At 41.7% G+C, this 17914-nt stretch overlaps 1 protein-coding gene across 6 annotated transcripts in view; it reads left to right on the plus strand.

Moving 5' to 3' along the window:
- NCAPG2 (non-SMC condensin II complex subunit G2) overlaps nucleotides 1–17914 on the plus strand; it is a 68127-nt gene that overhangs the window by 19100 nt on the left and 31113 nt on the right. For all 6 annotated transcript variants that reach the window (XM_058723622.1, XM_058723624.1, XM_058723620.1 and 3 more), the window contains 5 exons: nucleotides 1558–1644; nucleotides 4984–5079; nucleotides 5667–5792; nucleotides 12054–12233; nucleotides 14163–14315. In XM_058723622.1, the coding sequence (XP_058579605.1) occupies nucleotides 1558–1644; nucleotides 4984–5079; nucleotides 5667–5792; nucleotides 12054–12233; nucleotides 14163–14315 (642 nt within the window). The remainder of the gene's footprint in view (nucleotides 1–1557; nucleotides 1645–4983; nucleotides 5080–5666; nucleotides 5793–12053; nucleotides 12234–14162; nucleotides 14316–17914) is intronic.

The following is a 17914-nucleotide window of genomic DNA, read 5'->3' on the forward strand; positions in this document are numbered from 1 at the left end:
CAACCGACTGAGCCCCCCAGGCGCCCCTACAGTGTATTATTTTTTTTGAGGAAAAGGCAAAACCAGGACATTGGTATTCATTTTTGCATTGTTTTATTATTGCATAACACTTGTTCACAGGAAAGAATATTTGTTCCCCCTTTTTCCAGTAGTGGGTTTAAAAACAGGTGTTTGTAGGGGCGCCTGGCTGGCTTAGTTGGTAGAATGTGCGACTCTTCCATCTCCAGACGTGAGTTCCAGCCCTATGTTGGGTATAGAGATCTCAATCAGTCAGTCAATCCACATGAAAAAAAAAAAAATAGGTGTTTGTAGTTAAAAACATGATTGTTTGATTGAATCTGTACCAAATGAGTGCCAGCTTTTTACTTCTCAGGCTCTCTGCCCTCCCTCGCTTCCTCCCTCCGTTCAGCTTTTTAAAGCCACCAAATGTGACATCTCATGTCCACGTACTGCATTGTGTATCTCTAAGGAATGTGGGTGTACAATGCCAGTAACATACTTAACAAAATTAACGATTTCTGGGTATTTTTGAAAATATTTACATTTCTCTGTTTTGTCTCGAAATGTCTTTTTACACCTTTCTTTGGAATCAAGATCCATTAAGTCTCCCGTGGCATTTGCTTGTTAACTCATTTAAATTTCTCAGAGCATTCCTCCCTCTCTCCTTTTCCGTTTTCAAAACCTGTGCCGTGCATGGGTGTGTTGAAGAGCCTGGATCAGCTATCCTGTAGGATGCCCACATTCTGGTAGTTAGCTCTCCAGCTCCAGCTGTTGTGGCACAAACACTCCATAGGTAGCACCCCATATTGCATTTCGTCACAAGTCGGTGTGTGGGTCCCCACATACAGGATGCCAAGATGTATTAGTGGCTTCAGGTGAAGGAGGTATTTTCGGAGATAACGAAGGTGGCTGATAGTAGCTTTCTTATGTCCTTCCCTAAAGCCGTGGAGCCCCAGGTGTGGGGACAGAGTGCAGGGCAACACAACAGAGTCGTTGGGGATTCGGGCTGCCCCTGGTGGTTGGCTCTGCTTCCGTTGCCCAACTCTGAAGGTCCGTAAGTGGCATGGGCTAACTGAAGAGTTTCCCACACCCACAGCCCCACCTTGTCCTCTCCGTGGAAGTCCTGGAAGATCTTCTTTTGCTCACTTTGGAGTCCCAGCCCCCATCTTTCAGGTGGTTCAGTATCAGTTCTGGGGACAGATCCAGTCTGAGATCATCTGGGTCAGGAAGACTCAGAAGAGGGGCCCCCGGGCCACACTCAGTCCCTGAACCATCTGGCTTGAACTGGCCTCAAGGGGTAGGTAGAAGCTTGCTCCGCCATCTAGCACAGGCTTGGTAGTTCACCAGAGGAGAAAGAAGTAAAGGAGTATCAAAGCTGAAGGGATGCTAAGAGGTGTGGACTCAAAGTAGAAAAGCTCTCAACAGAGGACCTTGGTGCTTTCCCCCGTGAACTTGAAGAGGACAGAGCCGACTCCAGTGACTGCACCTCCTGCCCTGTCATCTGTCAGACCACACGCCGGTGCCAGGTGGTAACTCACGTTGTGTTTGCCGTTCCAGACAATCGAGCACGGGTGCATCCAGGACTTCATGCACCATGGGATTCACCTCCCTCGCAAGTCTCCGGTGCATTCCAGGGTGCGCGAGGTGAGCGAGGCGTGCGGCTTTCTTGGTGATGTTTTTATCACTACGAATTAAGTTAATCCCCCACAGGCATCAGCTTAAAGGAGCTTTCTTAGAATCTTGATATTGGGTACCTGGCAGTTTTAACTAGGAAAAGAAAGGTATGTTGTTAAGAGAACCAAACCTTACCCCAAAATTTTTTTAAATTCTTTGACATAAAAATATCCAGAATCCTTACTTTCTAAGTACCACTACCACTTTTCTCAAAAATGGATATTTGGGATTATTTTTATTATTTACTTTCATGCATTTTGATATTCTGTAAACAAATGGAATAAATGTTTTGATAGTTTCTTTTGATCAATTTTGTTTTTATTTTTTAAATTTTATTAAAATTTTTAAAAATGTTTTATTTATTTTTGAGAGAGAGATAGAGTGTGAGTGGGGGAGGGGCTGAGAGAGAGGGAGACACAGAATCCGAAGCAGGCTCCAGGCTCTGAGTGTCAGCACAGAGCCCTGACATGGGGCTCGAACTTGCAAACCACGAGATCATGACCTGAGCCGAAGCCAGACGTTTAACCGACTGAGCCACCCAGGTGCCCCTATTTATTTTTATTATTATTTTATTTTATTTTATTTTGAGAGAGAGAGAGAGAGAGAGAGAACGTTTGTGCAGGCGGGGGAGGGGCAGAGAGAGAAGTGGAGACAGAGGATCCGAAGCAGGCTCTGTGCTGACAATAGAGAGTCCGATGTGGGTCTTGAACTCGCAAACCTCAAGATCGTGACCTGAGCTGAAGTCTGATACTTAACTGACTGACTACCCAGGAGCCCCAAGATTTGTTTTTACAAGCTAATTCTAGGGGTGGCTGGCTGGCTCAGTCAGTAGGGCATGCAACTCTTGGTTGCAGGTTCATGAGTTAGGGCCCCACATGTGGCATAGAGTTTACTTAAAAGAAACTTTTTTAAAATGCTAATTTTAGAATTTAGATATGAATTTTATACTTATATTGTAAATGAGCTGACTAAATAATAAATAAGGCTTTATTTTATTATCAGTGTCATGATGACACTGATAGGTGTTTGATAATCATAACGATCTTGGCAGGAGGAATTGGAAAATGTGGTCTGTTTAGGACCCAAGATCACTGTCCTAAACCAGGAATAATGCCTTGTGTGCTTCATTTTGGCAACTGCATGTCAAGAAGCTAAATGAACAAAGACTATCTCTTTACTTTTTTTGTGTAAGGTATTACTATTATTTGTGGAGTGTAAATATATCAAGCTTGAAAGGATACAAAAACATCTTTACATTATTGGTATGTTAGTTTGAATTATCCATAGGTAAAATACCCAGAGATGAATATATCCAATTGTCTCCTGCCTCCTGCCCCAACGACACTTAATCCTAGTGTGGTTTCATTAAATTGTAGGTCAGTTTGGGTCATTTATTCTACGTATATGATTTGTATTTCAGATACATCATAAGGAATGGTAGCATGTTTAACTATAAATTTGTGACCTAATTGCTTCCTTTTTGGTAGGAAATAAAGACTTTTTTTCATATTTGATTTCTGCTCTGGTAGTCTGAGTAATTAAGATATTATATGTATAGATACCACTATTTGATAAACTATGTCAAAATACACAGTTAAAAGGAAGAATATTAAATTTCACTTTTTTTAATTTCACTTTTTGAATGCAGTATATTCCTGGCCTTTAATTCTTATCATTGCTTATAATACATTGTAGCTTCTTCCTCAAATCTGCTTTTTTGGTAAACATCACATTTATATGATAAATTATTTTACTGATATGTTGAAAGAAGCTTTAGGAAATGCTTCATATGTCATTTGAAAGTAAAAATCCCCAGGGTGCCTTGGTGGTTCAGTCGGTTAAGTAAGTGTCTGACTCTTGGTTTCAGCTCAGGTCATGATCTCACAGTGTGTGGGATCCACATCAGGCTCTGTGCTGACAGCATGGAGCCTGCTTGGGATTCTCTCTCCCCCTCTCTCTCTACCCCTCACCTGCTTACGAGTGCTCTCTTTCCCTCTAAATAAATAAATAAACTTAAAAAAAAAAAAAAAAAGAAAGGAAGTAAAAATTCCCATATTGTTGTTGAAAATCTTCTACCATTAGGTAGTTGTAATGGTTGCCCAACTCTGCAAATATATTAAAGCCCATTGAATTATATACTTTAAAAGATTTTATGGTACATGATATACAACCTGATAAAGCTATTTAAAAATCTTTCTGTGTATACCATTGATATCAAAACTTGATAATACTATACTCAAAAAAACTATAGGGATGCTTGTGTGGCTCAGTCGGTTAAGCATCCAACTTCTGCTCAGGTCATGATCTTGCGGTTCGTGCGTTCAAGCCCTGCATCGGGCTCTCCACTGTCAGTGTGGAGCCCGCCTGGGATCCTCTGTCCCCCTGTCTCTCTGCCTCTCCCCTGCTTGTTCTCCCTTTCTCTCTCAAAAATAAATAAAGTTAAAAAAAACAAAACAAAAAACCTATACACTAATATCACTTATCACCGTCAGTAAAAATTCCTAAATAACTAGAAGTCAGAAAAAATAATCCCTAGACTGTGTGAAATTGATTCAGGTTCACTTAAAGTATAATCTCTTGTTTGATAGTCTGTTTTAATTTTTATTTTCCACTTTTCACTAATATAGTTTTAGTTCCAAGAGTGGTGAATTAAGGAGGTAAGGCAAAGCTGATAGTTGCTGGGGATGAGTCTGAAGAGTTGCAGAGAGATTCTGGCTGGTGAAAAGGGCAGTAGAAAAGGGACAAAGCAGTGGAAGCTGAGTGCACAGCCCCTTCTCTGATTGTTCCTCAGTTTGGGAAGGACTTGCCATCCAAGTTAAGCTGACCTGGTGAGGGGCCACTGAACAGTGACACCCACTGTGAGACGTGTGCCTGTTTCGGAGGCTCATTATAGGTTCTTGGAACCACAGATGTGGGACCAGAAACAGGCTGTAGAAGCCATGTAGACTGACTCTTCCACACACTCTTTTTCCACTTCACCCCAAAGGGCTGAGGTCTCTGTGAACTTTTTCTGAGGTTATTTGGTTATTGCTAGAAGAGTAGAAATTACAACCGAAACCTTTTTGTAGCCCAAGATCATTGATCTTTGTTTCTGCCACTGGTTTCTTTCACGTGATCACCTTTACGCATTGAGAACCAATAGCATATGTATCACTGTATCTTCTCCTCTTAGGAAAGAATTATCCAGACTTGTGAAGCAGGAAGGACAATTTTGGTGGAGAGAACAATCTGTCCTCTGTGTTGAAAGTAGGATCTTAAGTGCTCTTTTTAAAAACATTACCTTTCTTTCCTTCTTTTCTTGACTCTTAGGTGCTGAGCTATTTTCATCATCAAAAGAAGGTTCGTCAGGGAGTGGAAGAGATGCTTTATAGATTATATAAACCCATCCTTTGGAGAGGACTAAAGGTACTGTTAGTCTGTCCATGTTTAGAACGTGCTAATTATGCTGTCGAATGTATCATGCTCTAGTTCAGAATTGTGATGACGTAGTAACGAAAACTGGAAGCTTTGTGAAATTTGGGGACATATGTTTTTTATTTTTTTATTAAGAAGATCTGAATTGGTTAAGTGCTGACTACACAGTAGGAAGGGGTTTGTCATGCTGTGTAAACCAGCAGAGACGTTGGGAGTCTGCAGAGCTGAGCCTGGCCATACTGGCCCTTCTGTTGATGACTGGGAGACAGGATGACACCCTTCCAGGGAGAGAACACTAGTACTTTTCAACATGGTAAATCTGGTCTTGGGAGGGATACAGTCACTGTTTCTTAGTGACATAAAGTGGACATTGAGTCTTTTAATATCTGTCAGTACTGAGCCAAGAGTTTGGTTTAGCTCACGGAAGGTCTTCTAGGTTTGGCCAGTTTTAAATACTGTAATTGTCTTTAATTTGTAAGTAAGTCTATACTGAGATACTTAGAAGCATTTAAGAAATCCACACTGAAGCCTTTGAATGCTTGCTCTTTGGATTCTGAAACACTGTTTCCTTATTCCAGGCCCGAAATTCTGAAGTCCGGTCCAACGCTGCCCTGTTGTTCATTGAAACATTTCCTATCAGAGACCCAAACTTCAATGCCATTGAAATGGATAGCGAAATCCAGAAACAGTTTGAAGAACTCTATGTACGTATTGCATGTGGCTGAGCCCCCTATTAGGTCAGCTCTGTCTGCGCCCAGTATGCATCCTGGCTTCTCCTGTCCTGCCTGTGTGCTGCCCTCGGATGGCAAGGTTTCCAGATCTTCACCTTCTTCTGAGAAACCCATTTTCTCCCTGGTGCCTTCTGTGACAGCTTTGACCCGATGGCGTTCTTTTCTTTTTCTCTTTGTCTCCTGTGGAACGTCTAATTATTTATTCTGTATATAGTTTTAAATGTTTTTTGTGTATTCTTGTCTCCCCAGCATAGAGGCAGTATGACATGTGGTTAAAGATCCCCAGATTTGATTCCACTTCACAGTTAAGAGTTGTGTAATTTTGGGCAGGTCACTAACTTTTCTGTGTCTTTGCAAATTGGGGATGCTGATACTGCCTGCTCTAAGTGGTGGGGTCGTGTGCATGAACAAACCTGGTGATGTTTTAAGGCGAGTCTATAAATAGTGCTTGTTGCAATGGAATTTTCACATGACTGCTTTTTCAGATGAGACATGAGGACATTAGGATGCCACGTTTATTTCCAAGGATGCTGAGGGTCTTTTTCAGGTGGCTGGAATGTGCTGGCCTCTGCTTATTTCTCTACATTGCCTTACATTTCCAGGGCTTCCTAACACAAGCTAAAAAGTGCTTCCTGGTCAGTAGAATAAAATTTTAGAAAGTGATAGCAAAAGTGTTCTGATAATGATGGTTACCCATGGCACTTTATTTTTTAACTTAATGAAAAATCTCAGGCATGCAGAAAGTTGAAACAGTAGTGTAAAGAATATGTGTAGATTTAGCTCTTTGTATGCAAATACACACACGTGCATGTGTATACACACACACATACACACCCACACACACACAGGCATCCGCACTTACATACAGACACACGCATGCCTACAATGGACAGTTAGTAGTATTTATCCACGTATATTTACCTAAAATTCCCTTTGAGAATCATTACTTTTGTGGGAATAATGGGCAAATCAAAACTAGATTTTGGTACTTTCAGCCAAAAAACTATGAAAAACTTTTGCTCTTTTTAACTCTGGTGTCCAAATCTATGAACTGTTGTTTTTACCTGAAATGTGTGTGTCTGCCTTGGACGTGGTGACCAACAGGGTGCTGCCAGTCCAGCCGGCACATGTCTCCTATTGTACCTCACGGAGTACACGTGGCCCTCCTGCTCCTGAGTGGGACGTACGAGCAGGCCGCCGTGGACAGCCTGACGGGGACCTCCTGAGGCCTTGTGCTGGGCGTCAGCATACATAGCAACTGAGAGCGTGCAGTCACATTTTGTTTCGGATTCCACTTCCCCCTTCATAAGTCTGGGCTTGACCAAATTACTTAATTTCTCTTGAGTCCTATTCTTTTTTTTTTTTTTTTTTTTTTTTTTTAAATGAGAAGGATTTTTTTTTTTTTTTCCAACGTTTTTTATTTATTTTTGGGACAGAGAGAGAGACAGAGCATGAACGGGGGAGGGGCAGAGAGAGAGGGAGACACAGAATCGGAAACAGGCTCCAGGCTCCGAGCCATCAGCCCAGAGCCTGACGCGGGGCTCGAACTCACGGACCGCGAGATAGTGACCTGGCTGAAGTCGGACGCTTAACCGACTGCGCCACCCAGGCGCCCCAAGTCCTATTCTTTAAAACTGGGAATAATACTCAGTAGGATTGTGATAAGGTTTCAATGAAAAATTAAATATAAAGCATTTAGCATTACCATGACGGTGGTTATAGGTGAGATTGAAAGTGCACTTATCTTGAGAAGTACTGAGTAGAATAAGTGCTAATGTAAAATTGTTGAAACGCATATTGTGCACTTGAAATTAATTTAACACTGTATGTTAACTACAATGGAATTAAAAATTTAAAAACATGTAGAAAAAAAAACTGGCTATTATTCTCCATAGGAACATTAAAAATAGGTAAAGTGATGTGATCACCTAATACAATATTAGGAACATATTGGTGAATCCTGTGTCTCTTGCACTAGAAACTGAAGTGAATTTCTGGAGATGAGTTTAGTACTCATTTACAAGGTGAAAGGTGTGGAGAGAGCTGTTGGTCTCTTGGAGACGGAGATGCTATCAATGGCTTGGTGGCTTGGATATTCTTAGAATATTGGCTAATGAGTGGTGTAACTGTATCTCTATTCCATTAAAAATCCTTTGTATTAGGGGCGCCTGGGTGGCTCAGTCAGTTGGGCGTCCGGCTTCGGCTCAGGTCCCGATCTCGCGGTCCGTGAGTTCGAGCCCCGCGTCGGGCTCTGGGCTGACGGCTCGGAGCCTGGAGCCTGCTTCCAGTTCTGTGTCTCCCTCTCTCTCTGCCCCTCCCCCGTTCATGCTCTGTCTCTCTCTGTCTCAAAAATAAATACAAAACATTAAAAAAAAAAAAATCCTTTGTATTTTAAATTGAAGGAGTCTTACTGTGAGGACATCACACTTGGTAGAAATACTATATGAATAAATATGTTTACAAGCTACGAAGTTTAGTGTAATTTTAGCAGTTGTGTAATATGTACATGTTAATAAGTTTAAGAAGCAGGACCTTATGAAATAAGGTGAAAATAAATTATGGTGAAAAATAAATTACGCATAGGAATGGCAAATTCTTATTAGAGAAAATACCTATAAGAGATGCCAAACCTTTGTTAGACTCGAGCTAATAGACCATATGAAGACTAGAACACAGAGGGGCACCTGGGTGGCTCAGTCGGTTAAGCGTCGACTCTTGATCTGTGCTCAGGTCATGATCTCAGAGTTTGTGGGTTTGTCGGGTTGTATGCTGACAGTGCGGAGCCTGCTTGGGATTTTCTCTCCCCCTCTCTCTGCCCCTCCCATGCTCGTACATTCTCTCTTCCTCTCAAAATAAATAAACGTTAAAAAAAAAGAGACTGGAATGCAGAGTAATCTATATTCAGATTAATCATTGTAAATTTTGTTTTTACTTTATTAACCTATTAAAAATAAAAATTATTAAATGATAGGGGCATCTGGAGCATGTGACTTTTGATCTCAGGGTTGTGAGTTCGAGCCCTATGGTGTAAAGTTTACCAAAAAATGAGATCTTTAAAAAAATTATTAAGTAATATTTTATTTGAATATTAATTATTGAAGTTAAATGTTTTTTCAGAACAATAATTAAATTCTACATCATTCCTCTAGAAAATAGTGGATTGTAGGGGCACCTGGGTGGCTCAGTCAGTTAAGTGACTGGCTCCTGGTGTCGGCTCAGGTCACGATCTCATGGTTTCGTGGGTTCAAGCTCTGCATTGGGCTCTGCGCTGGCAGCCTGGAGCCTGCTTGGGATTCTCTGTCTCCCCCTACCCCCTCTGTCTCTGTCTGTCCCTCCCCCCGCAACTTGTGCTTTCTCTGTCTCTCTCAAAATAAATAAACTTTAAATACATTAAAAAAAGATTGTAGAAAACATTGATGTTATAGTTGCTTAAGATTATGTATTAGTGGAGATAGGTTTATGTTTTTCAAGGATCAAAACTTATCAGTCTCATGAAAGTGAGATGTCAGTGTCTAAATGGAGTTTTAAAAGAATACTTTAAAAATTAAAAACAATAAGAGTTTCAGCTCTAATAGGGAAAGGCTTGTATGTAAGCACCATATCCTGTGGAGGCTGTGACTCCCTTTTGGGGGTGAAATGAACTCATGGGAAATCATCAAAGCCTATGAAATAGTTTCCGTCCATCCTTCTTTGTTTGCAGGGCATTTTTGGGGTTGGTATGTGTCTCTGAGTGTTTGAATCCCAAAGTGTTATTTTTTTTCCCCTGGCACCTAATTTATAGTTTGGCCAGGTAGAAGAATTGTATGTTCAAAGTAATTTTTTTTCCCAGGACTGCTAAAATATTGTGCAGTGTTTTCTAGCATGAAGTGCTTTTGAAACTTTAAGGATTTTTTCTATGCCTTGATTTTCCCCACCCCTGCTGGTTTACCAAGATATTCAGTCTGTTAGTTTGAATTTGCTTTTTCTCAATGCCTGTTCTTTCCTAACGCCTTTTAGGAGGCAGTGCAGTATAATAAAGAGCAGTCAGAAAACTGTCCCTGCAACAGGCCAGATGATAATGAATTTAAGTCCGTGGGCCACATGGTCACAGCTATTCTACTCTGCCATTGTGGAACAGAAGCAGCCATGGACTGCACAGAAATGAGAGTGTGGTTTGTTCCAGTAAAACTGCATTTGAGGACACCAAAATTTGAATTTCATGGAATGTTCACATGTCACAAAATATTATTCTTTTGGTTTTTTCCAAGCATTTAGAAATGAAAAACCATTCTTAGGCATTGTGGGCCACACACAGATGAGTCTGGGCCAGATTTGGTCTGCAGGTCGGCTCAGAGTTCATGACCCTGTTGGACCAGGTACTGAGTAAATGAGAATGAGTTTTCATGGGGATTGATAAAGGAGATAATCCAATAAATAAGAGTAATGGTTATATCCTGGTGTCCTCCTTGTGCCTCACCTGTTCTTTCATACTCTTGTTATGTTTGTGATTCTCGAACTTGAGTAGTGTGGAGACTTTCTTTTGGAGGTAAAACATGGAGGCCTCCTGTGAGTGTCTGTGGATGTCGAAATGGAATGATTTTCCTTTGGAAGGAGCATCATGAGTTATGTGCCATTGCTTTGAGTGACTTTGTCGTCACGGCGATTGATTGGAAATCCGGATCTGGGCTCTGGACTCGTATGAGACTGTGTCCTTATAAGTTGATTATCCAGAATATATCTTTGAAGAATGATACTGAAAGTAATTCACAGAAAACAAAATCTATAAAACTTGTGAATAGTTCTTCAGATTCCAAAAGTTCTCTTATTTCTTTATTTTGCTGTTTGTTTTTTCCCTGATGACCTGTCATCTTGACTTTTCTATCTTATTGTTTTTCAATTTTTTAAAAAATTATTTTAGAGAGTGTGAGTTGGGGAGAGGGGCAGAGGGAAAGCAAGAGAATCCCAAGCAGGCTCCATGCTCAGTGCAGAGCCCGACGTGGGACTCAATCCCACGACCCTGGGATCATGACCTGAGCCGAAATCAAGAGTCTGATCCTCAACCAACTGAGCCATCCCGCACCCCTTGGGTAACATTTCAATGACCCTTTTAACAGTTTTGTTTGAATCTGTGTCTGAATAAGACCCATGCATGTGATCGGCCAATAGATTGATAAGACCCTGTCCAGTAACCTCAGTCTCTCATTTTTGCTTGCTAGTTGTTGAAGAAGCCAAATTATTCTTTTATTTCCTGAAGCCTGGGGACATATCCCTGTGGCATAATTGTTATGTTCCTTTGCCTCCTGTATATCCTGAGTATCCTTAGGTGCAGAGTTGATCAGTTACTTTTGTGGGGGTTTTTGTTTGTTGTATCAGGTGGTTTTGTTTGTTTGTTTGTTTTTAGTGTTTATTTATCTTTGAGAGAGGAAGAGAGACAAAGCACGAGTGGGGAAGGGGCAGAGAGAGAGACACAGAACCTAAAGCAGTCTACAGGCTCTGGGCTGAGAGCAGAGAGCCCGATGCGAGGCTTGAACCCACAAACTGTGAGATCATGACCTGAGCCGAAGTTGGATGCTCAACCAACTGAGCCACCCAGGCGCCCCAGTTGTTTCAGGTTCTTAGTGGTGCTGTTGTGTACTCCATCCAGAGATGACATCTTGTTTCTTTCTGTATTCAGAACGACTGATAACCATTTTGGCTAGGTCATAATCTCACGGTTCAGGTGAGTTTGAGCCCCGCGTCGGGCTCTGTGCTGACAGCTCAGAGCCTGGAGCCTGCTTGGGATTCTGTGTCTCCCTCTCTCTCTGCCTCTCCCCTGCTCGTGCTCTGTCTCTCTCTGTCTCTCGAAAATGAATAAAAATGTTAGAAAAAAAATTTTTAACGAGTAGAATTACTTTATTCTGGTCTTTCAGCCTTTTGGAAATTCAAGAGAGTGGTTTACATAGGCTGTGTCTGTAGGATCGACTCACATCTGCATACCTCGCTGAAGGTGGGGCTGGTGTTTGAGGCTCTACTGTCACAGAGTCCTGTAGATAGGATTGGCAGCTATGGTACCCATGTGTCTGGGTTGTCTTCTTTAAATGCACAATTATAGAAATGATAAATAGTAAGAGATGTGTAAGTCTGTATATGACCAGTATTTCTAGGACTTAAAATGCCTGTTGTGAATGCTGAGAGGGCTGATGTATAAAGCAAATATTGTCATAAAGGGAGCTGATCTAAGATTTTTAAGTCTTTTTTCCCCCCTCCAATTTACAGAGCCTTTTAGAAGATCCTTATCCGATGGTCCGTTCTACAGGGATCCTTGGTGTTTGTAAAATAACTTCCAAATACTGGGAAATGATGCCTCCGACCATTCTTATTGATCTCCTCAAGAAAGTAACTGGGGAATTGGCATTTGACACAAGCTCAGCTGACGTGCGCTGTTCTGTCTTTAAGGTAGGATTTAAAATTATATAAGCAATATTTACTTATAGAATAATTAGAAAATACAGAGAAAGAACAATTTTTATTTATTTATTTATTTTTTAAAAATTTTTTTTTTTTTTCAACGTTTGTTATGTATTTTTGGGACAGAGAGAGACAGAGCATGAACGGGGGAGGGGCAGAGAGAGAGGGAGACACAGAATCGGAAACAGGCTCCAGGCTCCGAGCCATCAGCCCAGAGCCTGACGCGGGGCTCGAACTCACAGACCGCGAGATCGTGACCTGGCTGAAGTCGGACGCTTAACCGACTGCACCACCCAGGCGCCCCAAAATAACAATTTTTAAATAACCCATAATTCTTCCCAATTGATAAAGCACCATGGACATTTTTGTTGTACATCCAAAGTAACATTTTTAAAAACCAAATTGAAAGTGCGTTCTACAAAAAAGTCTTACTTGAAATAATACTGATTTTAGTGTATGGCCAGGGTGGGTGGTGCACATTTTTTTTTTAAAGGAGGAACTATATATAGTACTTAATTTTTTATCTTAATTTCTTTTAATGTTTATTCATTTTTGAGAGAGAGGGGGAGAGAGAGAGAGAGAGAGAGAGAGAGAGAGAAAGAGGGAGGGGCAGAGAGAGAGGGAGACACAGAATCCGAAGCAGCTCCAGGCTCCGAGCTGTCAGACACTTTAACTGACTGAGCCACCCATGTGCCCCCAAGTTTTTAAAATTGTATTAAAACTGACTTTTTTGGTATACCATATGTACTTTTAACAAGAACCTACAAAACTGTCCTTTCTCCCATCATCCAGTTTCAGCAGTTAATCAGGACACATTGGTCTTGCTCGTCTTTACAGTCCATTGTCTCCCACTGTCGATTAATTTGAAGCAAATCCAGGACTGCATATCAGCTCATCTGTAAATATTTCAGTGTGATGGTGAAAACATAAGGTCTCTTTATAGTTAATCGCAATAATACTGTAATAATATCGTGTGGTGACAGATGGTAACTGCACTTCTGGCGAACACAGCCTGATGTATGGAATTGTCGAACCACTGTGTCGTACACCTGAAACTAATAGGATATCATATGTCTACTCTAATTCCAATAAAAAAGAAAAGAGGTCTCCTTAAAAAATCCTTTTTCCTAATAACTGGAAAGTAAAGGTGGAGCATATCAGGTCTTTAGACTGGTACCTGGTCTGAGCTTGGGCAGGTCACTGGACCACCCATCTGAGGTATGTGTGACTGTCGCCATGTGTCGTGAGTCTCCCAGATGGGGCGCTCTGGTTTCCATGCAGTATTGAGTCAAGAAATCTGAGAATTCATGGGCTATTAAAAAAACGTGAAAGGATTGTTAGGTCCCAGCTTTGGACACAAATTGACTCCGGAGCCCTCGCTACCACCACCAATTGTTCTGTGTTTCTTTCAGTTCTAAAAATCTTTTAAAATTTAGCTAAGAGAAACATTGGAGAATTATTTCATAACTGCTTTAAATCTGAAGAAATTATACTAATTCATTAGAAGTATGCTTTTCATTTATTTTGTTTTTATTTTATTTTTTTCTATGTTTGTTTATTTTTGAGAGAGAGACAGCGCGAACAGGGTAGGGGCGGAGAGAGAGAGGGGGACACAGAATCCGAAGCAGGCTCTAGGCTCTGAGCTGTCAGCACTCAGCCCAACGCGGGGCTCGAAGCCATGAACCGTGAGATCATGACCTGAGCCAAATTCGGACACTTAACTGACTGAACCACTCAGGCACCCCAGAAATATGCTTTTTATATGAAATTGTTTTAGAAAAGTGTTACTATCTGTAGGTATATTTATTTATTTCACTAGTAGTTCATTAGTAAGGATGGAACTGAATATTATTTTAACTGTACTTTTTACTGTTTATGTTCTAAATTTGAACTGTTTATATTTCTCCTTTTTTGTAGTGTCTGCCAATAATTTTGGATAACAAATTAAGCCATCCGTTATTAGAACAGCTTCTGCCTGCACTAAAATACAGTCTCCATGACAATTCTGAGAAAGTGAGAGTGGCTTTTGTTGATATGCTGCTGAAAGTCAAAGCCGTGCGGGCTGCTAAGGTAGGACAGGCAGGATTTTATCATTGAGGGTGTGACATAAATAAGTACTTCGCTTTCATCAGCAGAAAGACAAAGCAATTTTAATTCTGAGAGTTTCAGTAATCACATTTAAACTACTCGATATCTGATATGTTCTACCAATTTGTGTCATAAAATTTTATTTGTTTTGTGATTTTCACTGAAATTTCTAGAAATACCATTAATGTGTGTTTTCTTTTTGAACATTTTTTTTTTTTTTTTTTTTAAAGCTATTATTTTTTTTTTTCTTTTTTTTTTTTTTTTTTTTTTAATTTATTTTTGGGACAAAGAGAGACAGAGCATGAACGGGGGAGGGGCAGAGAGAGAGGGAGACACAGAATCGGAAACAGGCTCCAGGCTCCGAGCCATCAGCCCAGAGCCTGACGCGGGGCTCGAACTCACGGACCGCGAGATCGTGACCTGGCTGAAGTCGGACGCTTAACCGACTGCGCCACCCAGGCGCCCCAATGTGTGTTTTCTTTTTGAAAGACATTAGTGCAAGCAGCTGCTACCTTAAATGATATTTTTATCATATACATGAAAGCTTTTGTTCAAATACTGAAATACTTGCCACATAGTAACTACTTATTTTTTTTTTTATTTTTATTTTTTAACGTTTATTTATTTTTGAGACAGAGAGAGAGCATGAGTGGGGGAGGGTCAGAGAGAGAGAGGGAGACACAGAATCTGAAACAGGCTCCAGGCTCTGCACTGTCAGCACAGAGCTCGACGCGGGGCTCGAACTCACGGACCGTGAGATCATGACCTGAGCCGAAGTCGGACGCTTAACCGACTGAGCCAACCAGGCGCCCCCATAGTAACTACTTAAATATTCCTGGGAAAATGATGAATGTGAGGCTTCCCCCCCTTCACATTTTATAGGAAGAAGCAAAGAAGTGAGCATTGTGTCATGATGCATGTTGTGACGTGTGAACTTTGAAGGGAGGTTGTTTTCCTTTAGCTTGAGTCCTACTCAGTTTTTGGCTAAAAATTTCAGTTAGAAGCTTTTTAACTTCCTTTGGTAACACCGTGGCTTTTCTTCTCCATGTAATACTTGTCTGAAATTTACTTTAAAGTGCTGTTGTCACAGCACAGAATTTGGGAACAACCTGACCACACAGACGTGTGGTGTGCTCATGCAATGGGAGAGTGTCCTGTGGCCATGACAAGGGATGAGCTCACATGGAAATACCACTGAGACACGAGGAAAAGCAAGTGTAGATGTGTGTGTAGTGTGCCGCCAGCTGTATAAAATGGGAAACATACATATGTATTTGTTCAGACAGGAAAATCTTCCTAGAGGAAAATAAGGAATTAATAATGGTTGCTTGAGGTGAGGGGGATTGGATGTCCAGGGATGGGGCACTGGAGAGGCCAGGATACTTACGGCTTTATGTTTCGTGAATTTTGAATTCTGAATTTCTGTTGTTCAAAAAAAAAAGGCACCAAAAACCAAAGACTGTTTTACATGACCTCCATAGCACGACTCCCCCATGTCCTACCCAGTCGCCCATCTGTGTGTGCTGTTTCTGACTCCGCTCTGGCCCTTTCAACTGTTTGCACATCCGTGGGCCCCGGGACACACTGCCGTACTGCTAACAGTTCCCATGACGTCTTGGAGCGTGTCCTCCAGCTTTGTTCTTCTTTCAGAGATTTCTGGCTGGTTTAGGTCCTTTGCATTTCCATATGTATTTAAGAGTCAGCATGTCTGTTTCAGCAAAAATGCTGGCTGCAGTTTTTAGCCTGTTTGTTATAACAGCTTAATAAAACTGAGTAGTTCTGAATCTTTAACGTTTGGCCTAGTGTTGTTGGCCTCGTGTTGTTTGAAGTGTTGTTGACTTGTTTGCAGAGGAGTGTTGAGGTAGTGACTGGTGAGGAAATGGAGAGAATAGCTGGTTTTTCTTGATTACTGGGTCTACCCAAGAGAATATCGTAGAGACCGAGTAAGATGAAGACAAAAGTTCTTTGACCGGGGAGTTTGAATTTTTAGGAGAGTGGGAAGAGCAGAGAAAGAAAGCATAATGTTTTATTGAGATGCCTCTTCCATCTTGATCCTTAGCTCTGCAAAAGCCAGGCAGGGAGTGCCACAGCTGTGAGGTCTCTGGAAGGGTTTGTGGGGTGTCCATGCTAGGACTCCTGGAAGATCAAGGCCACCAGTCGGTAAGCATGTGGAGACGCAGCTAACAGGAAGCGGAAGTGGCTGATCGTCCACCATGTCAGGATGACTGGGGTCTGTTCTACACTGTCAGACACTGGTCATGCCTGGTGTTAGTAATGGACACAATTAGCATTTTAGAAGCGAAAGACCAGTTACGGATTTGCTTGCTTTTGTGTCTGTTGCAGATATCGGCCTGCTGGTGATATGTTTGCATAAAATAAAACCTCAGGTAATCAAAACAAAATGAATCAGAATCCTAGGCTAATCAGAATTGTTCTGCATTTTATTTTTTTTTAATGTTTATTTTTTATTTATTTTGAGAAAGAGAGACAGAGCACGAGCAGGGGAGGGGCAGAGAGAGAGGATCCAAAGCAGGCTCCATGCTTAGCACAGAGCCTGGGCTGAAATCAAGAGCCAGACACTTAACCAACTGAGCCATCCACACCCCTGCTCTGCATTTTATTTGAGAAAAGTGAATCAGAGAAAAACAAGCTAATATGGGGAGTTTCTGGAAAGGCAGACTTGCGGGAAATGTTAGTTTTAAGAGTCACACCTGGAACCTTGACATTTGGTAAAAGTGCTGATGGCTAGTTCCCATTCAAGATGGTCTAGTCTCCATGACGGCCCAGGAGTCAACTTTTTAATGTGAATGGGGACAGTCATGAAAGACCTCTCAGGTACTGGCTCTGTGGCTGGGCTGTTGTGCTGGGCTCTGGCATGTTTCTTGGTTGTATTCCTTGTAGCCGGGTTGGAGCTCTGAGGTTTTGAGTCTTGAAGAGCCCTTGCTTACCTGAGTTCTCAAGGTGAGGACTTCCTCTTTCCTCTTGGGTTTCCCCTCTTGGGAACTGTGTTGCTGTGCACGTTCTGAAGTTGACATTTACTAGTGGCAGAATTATCTTGACCCGCAAGTTCTCACATGGGGAAAGTGTGATGCTCCTGCTGAGGGTACTGTTGCCCAGAGGAAGTCAGCAATCTGGAGGTATCCGCTCTGTCCCTTAGGCTATCTGCTTCCATTCTGCATCAGTGTATGGCCTGCACACCACTCTCGCCTACCTTCCTGTGATGTTGCAGGCGGCTTAGTAGAGCAGGTGAACTGTCAGTCCATTCATTGGTTATTTTAGTCTTGGGTTGAATCTGCTTTTGCATGGTTGTGAAATTGCGCTGGATAGTTACGTGCACTTGAATGTTTTGGGAAGTGTTTTTTACTGGTGTCATTGTTACCCACAGATGTGCTGTTTAGGGCTGCACCTCAGTACATTCGCACTCAAAACCAGTGATCCATCTGGACTGACACTCAGGCAGGAAGGGAGCAGGGGAGGTGGTCAAAGCTGTCAGATCCTTGGACTCATTGCCACCTTCTTCTCTTGAACCTCGAAAGCACTGCCTTTCACTTTTGAGTAAGAGTCTCCAGTCACTCTCTGAG

The sequence above is a fragment of the Neofelis nebulosa genome, chromosome 4 (genome assembly GCF_028018385.1).
Source record: "Neofelis nebulosa isolate mNeoNeb1 chromosome 4, mNeoNeb1.pri, whole genome shotgun sequence".
Lineage (NCBI taxonomy): Eukaryota > Metazoa > Chordata > Mammalia > Carnivora > Felidae > Neofelis > Neofelis nebulosa.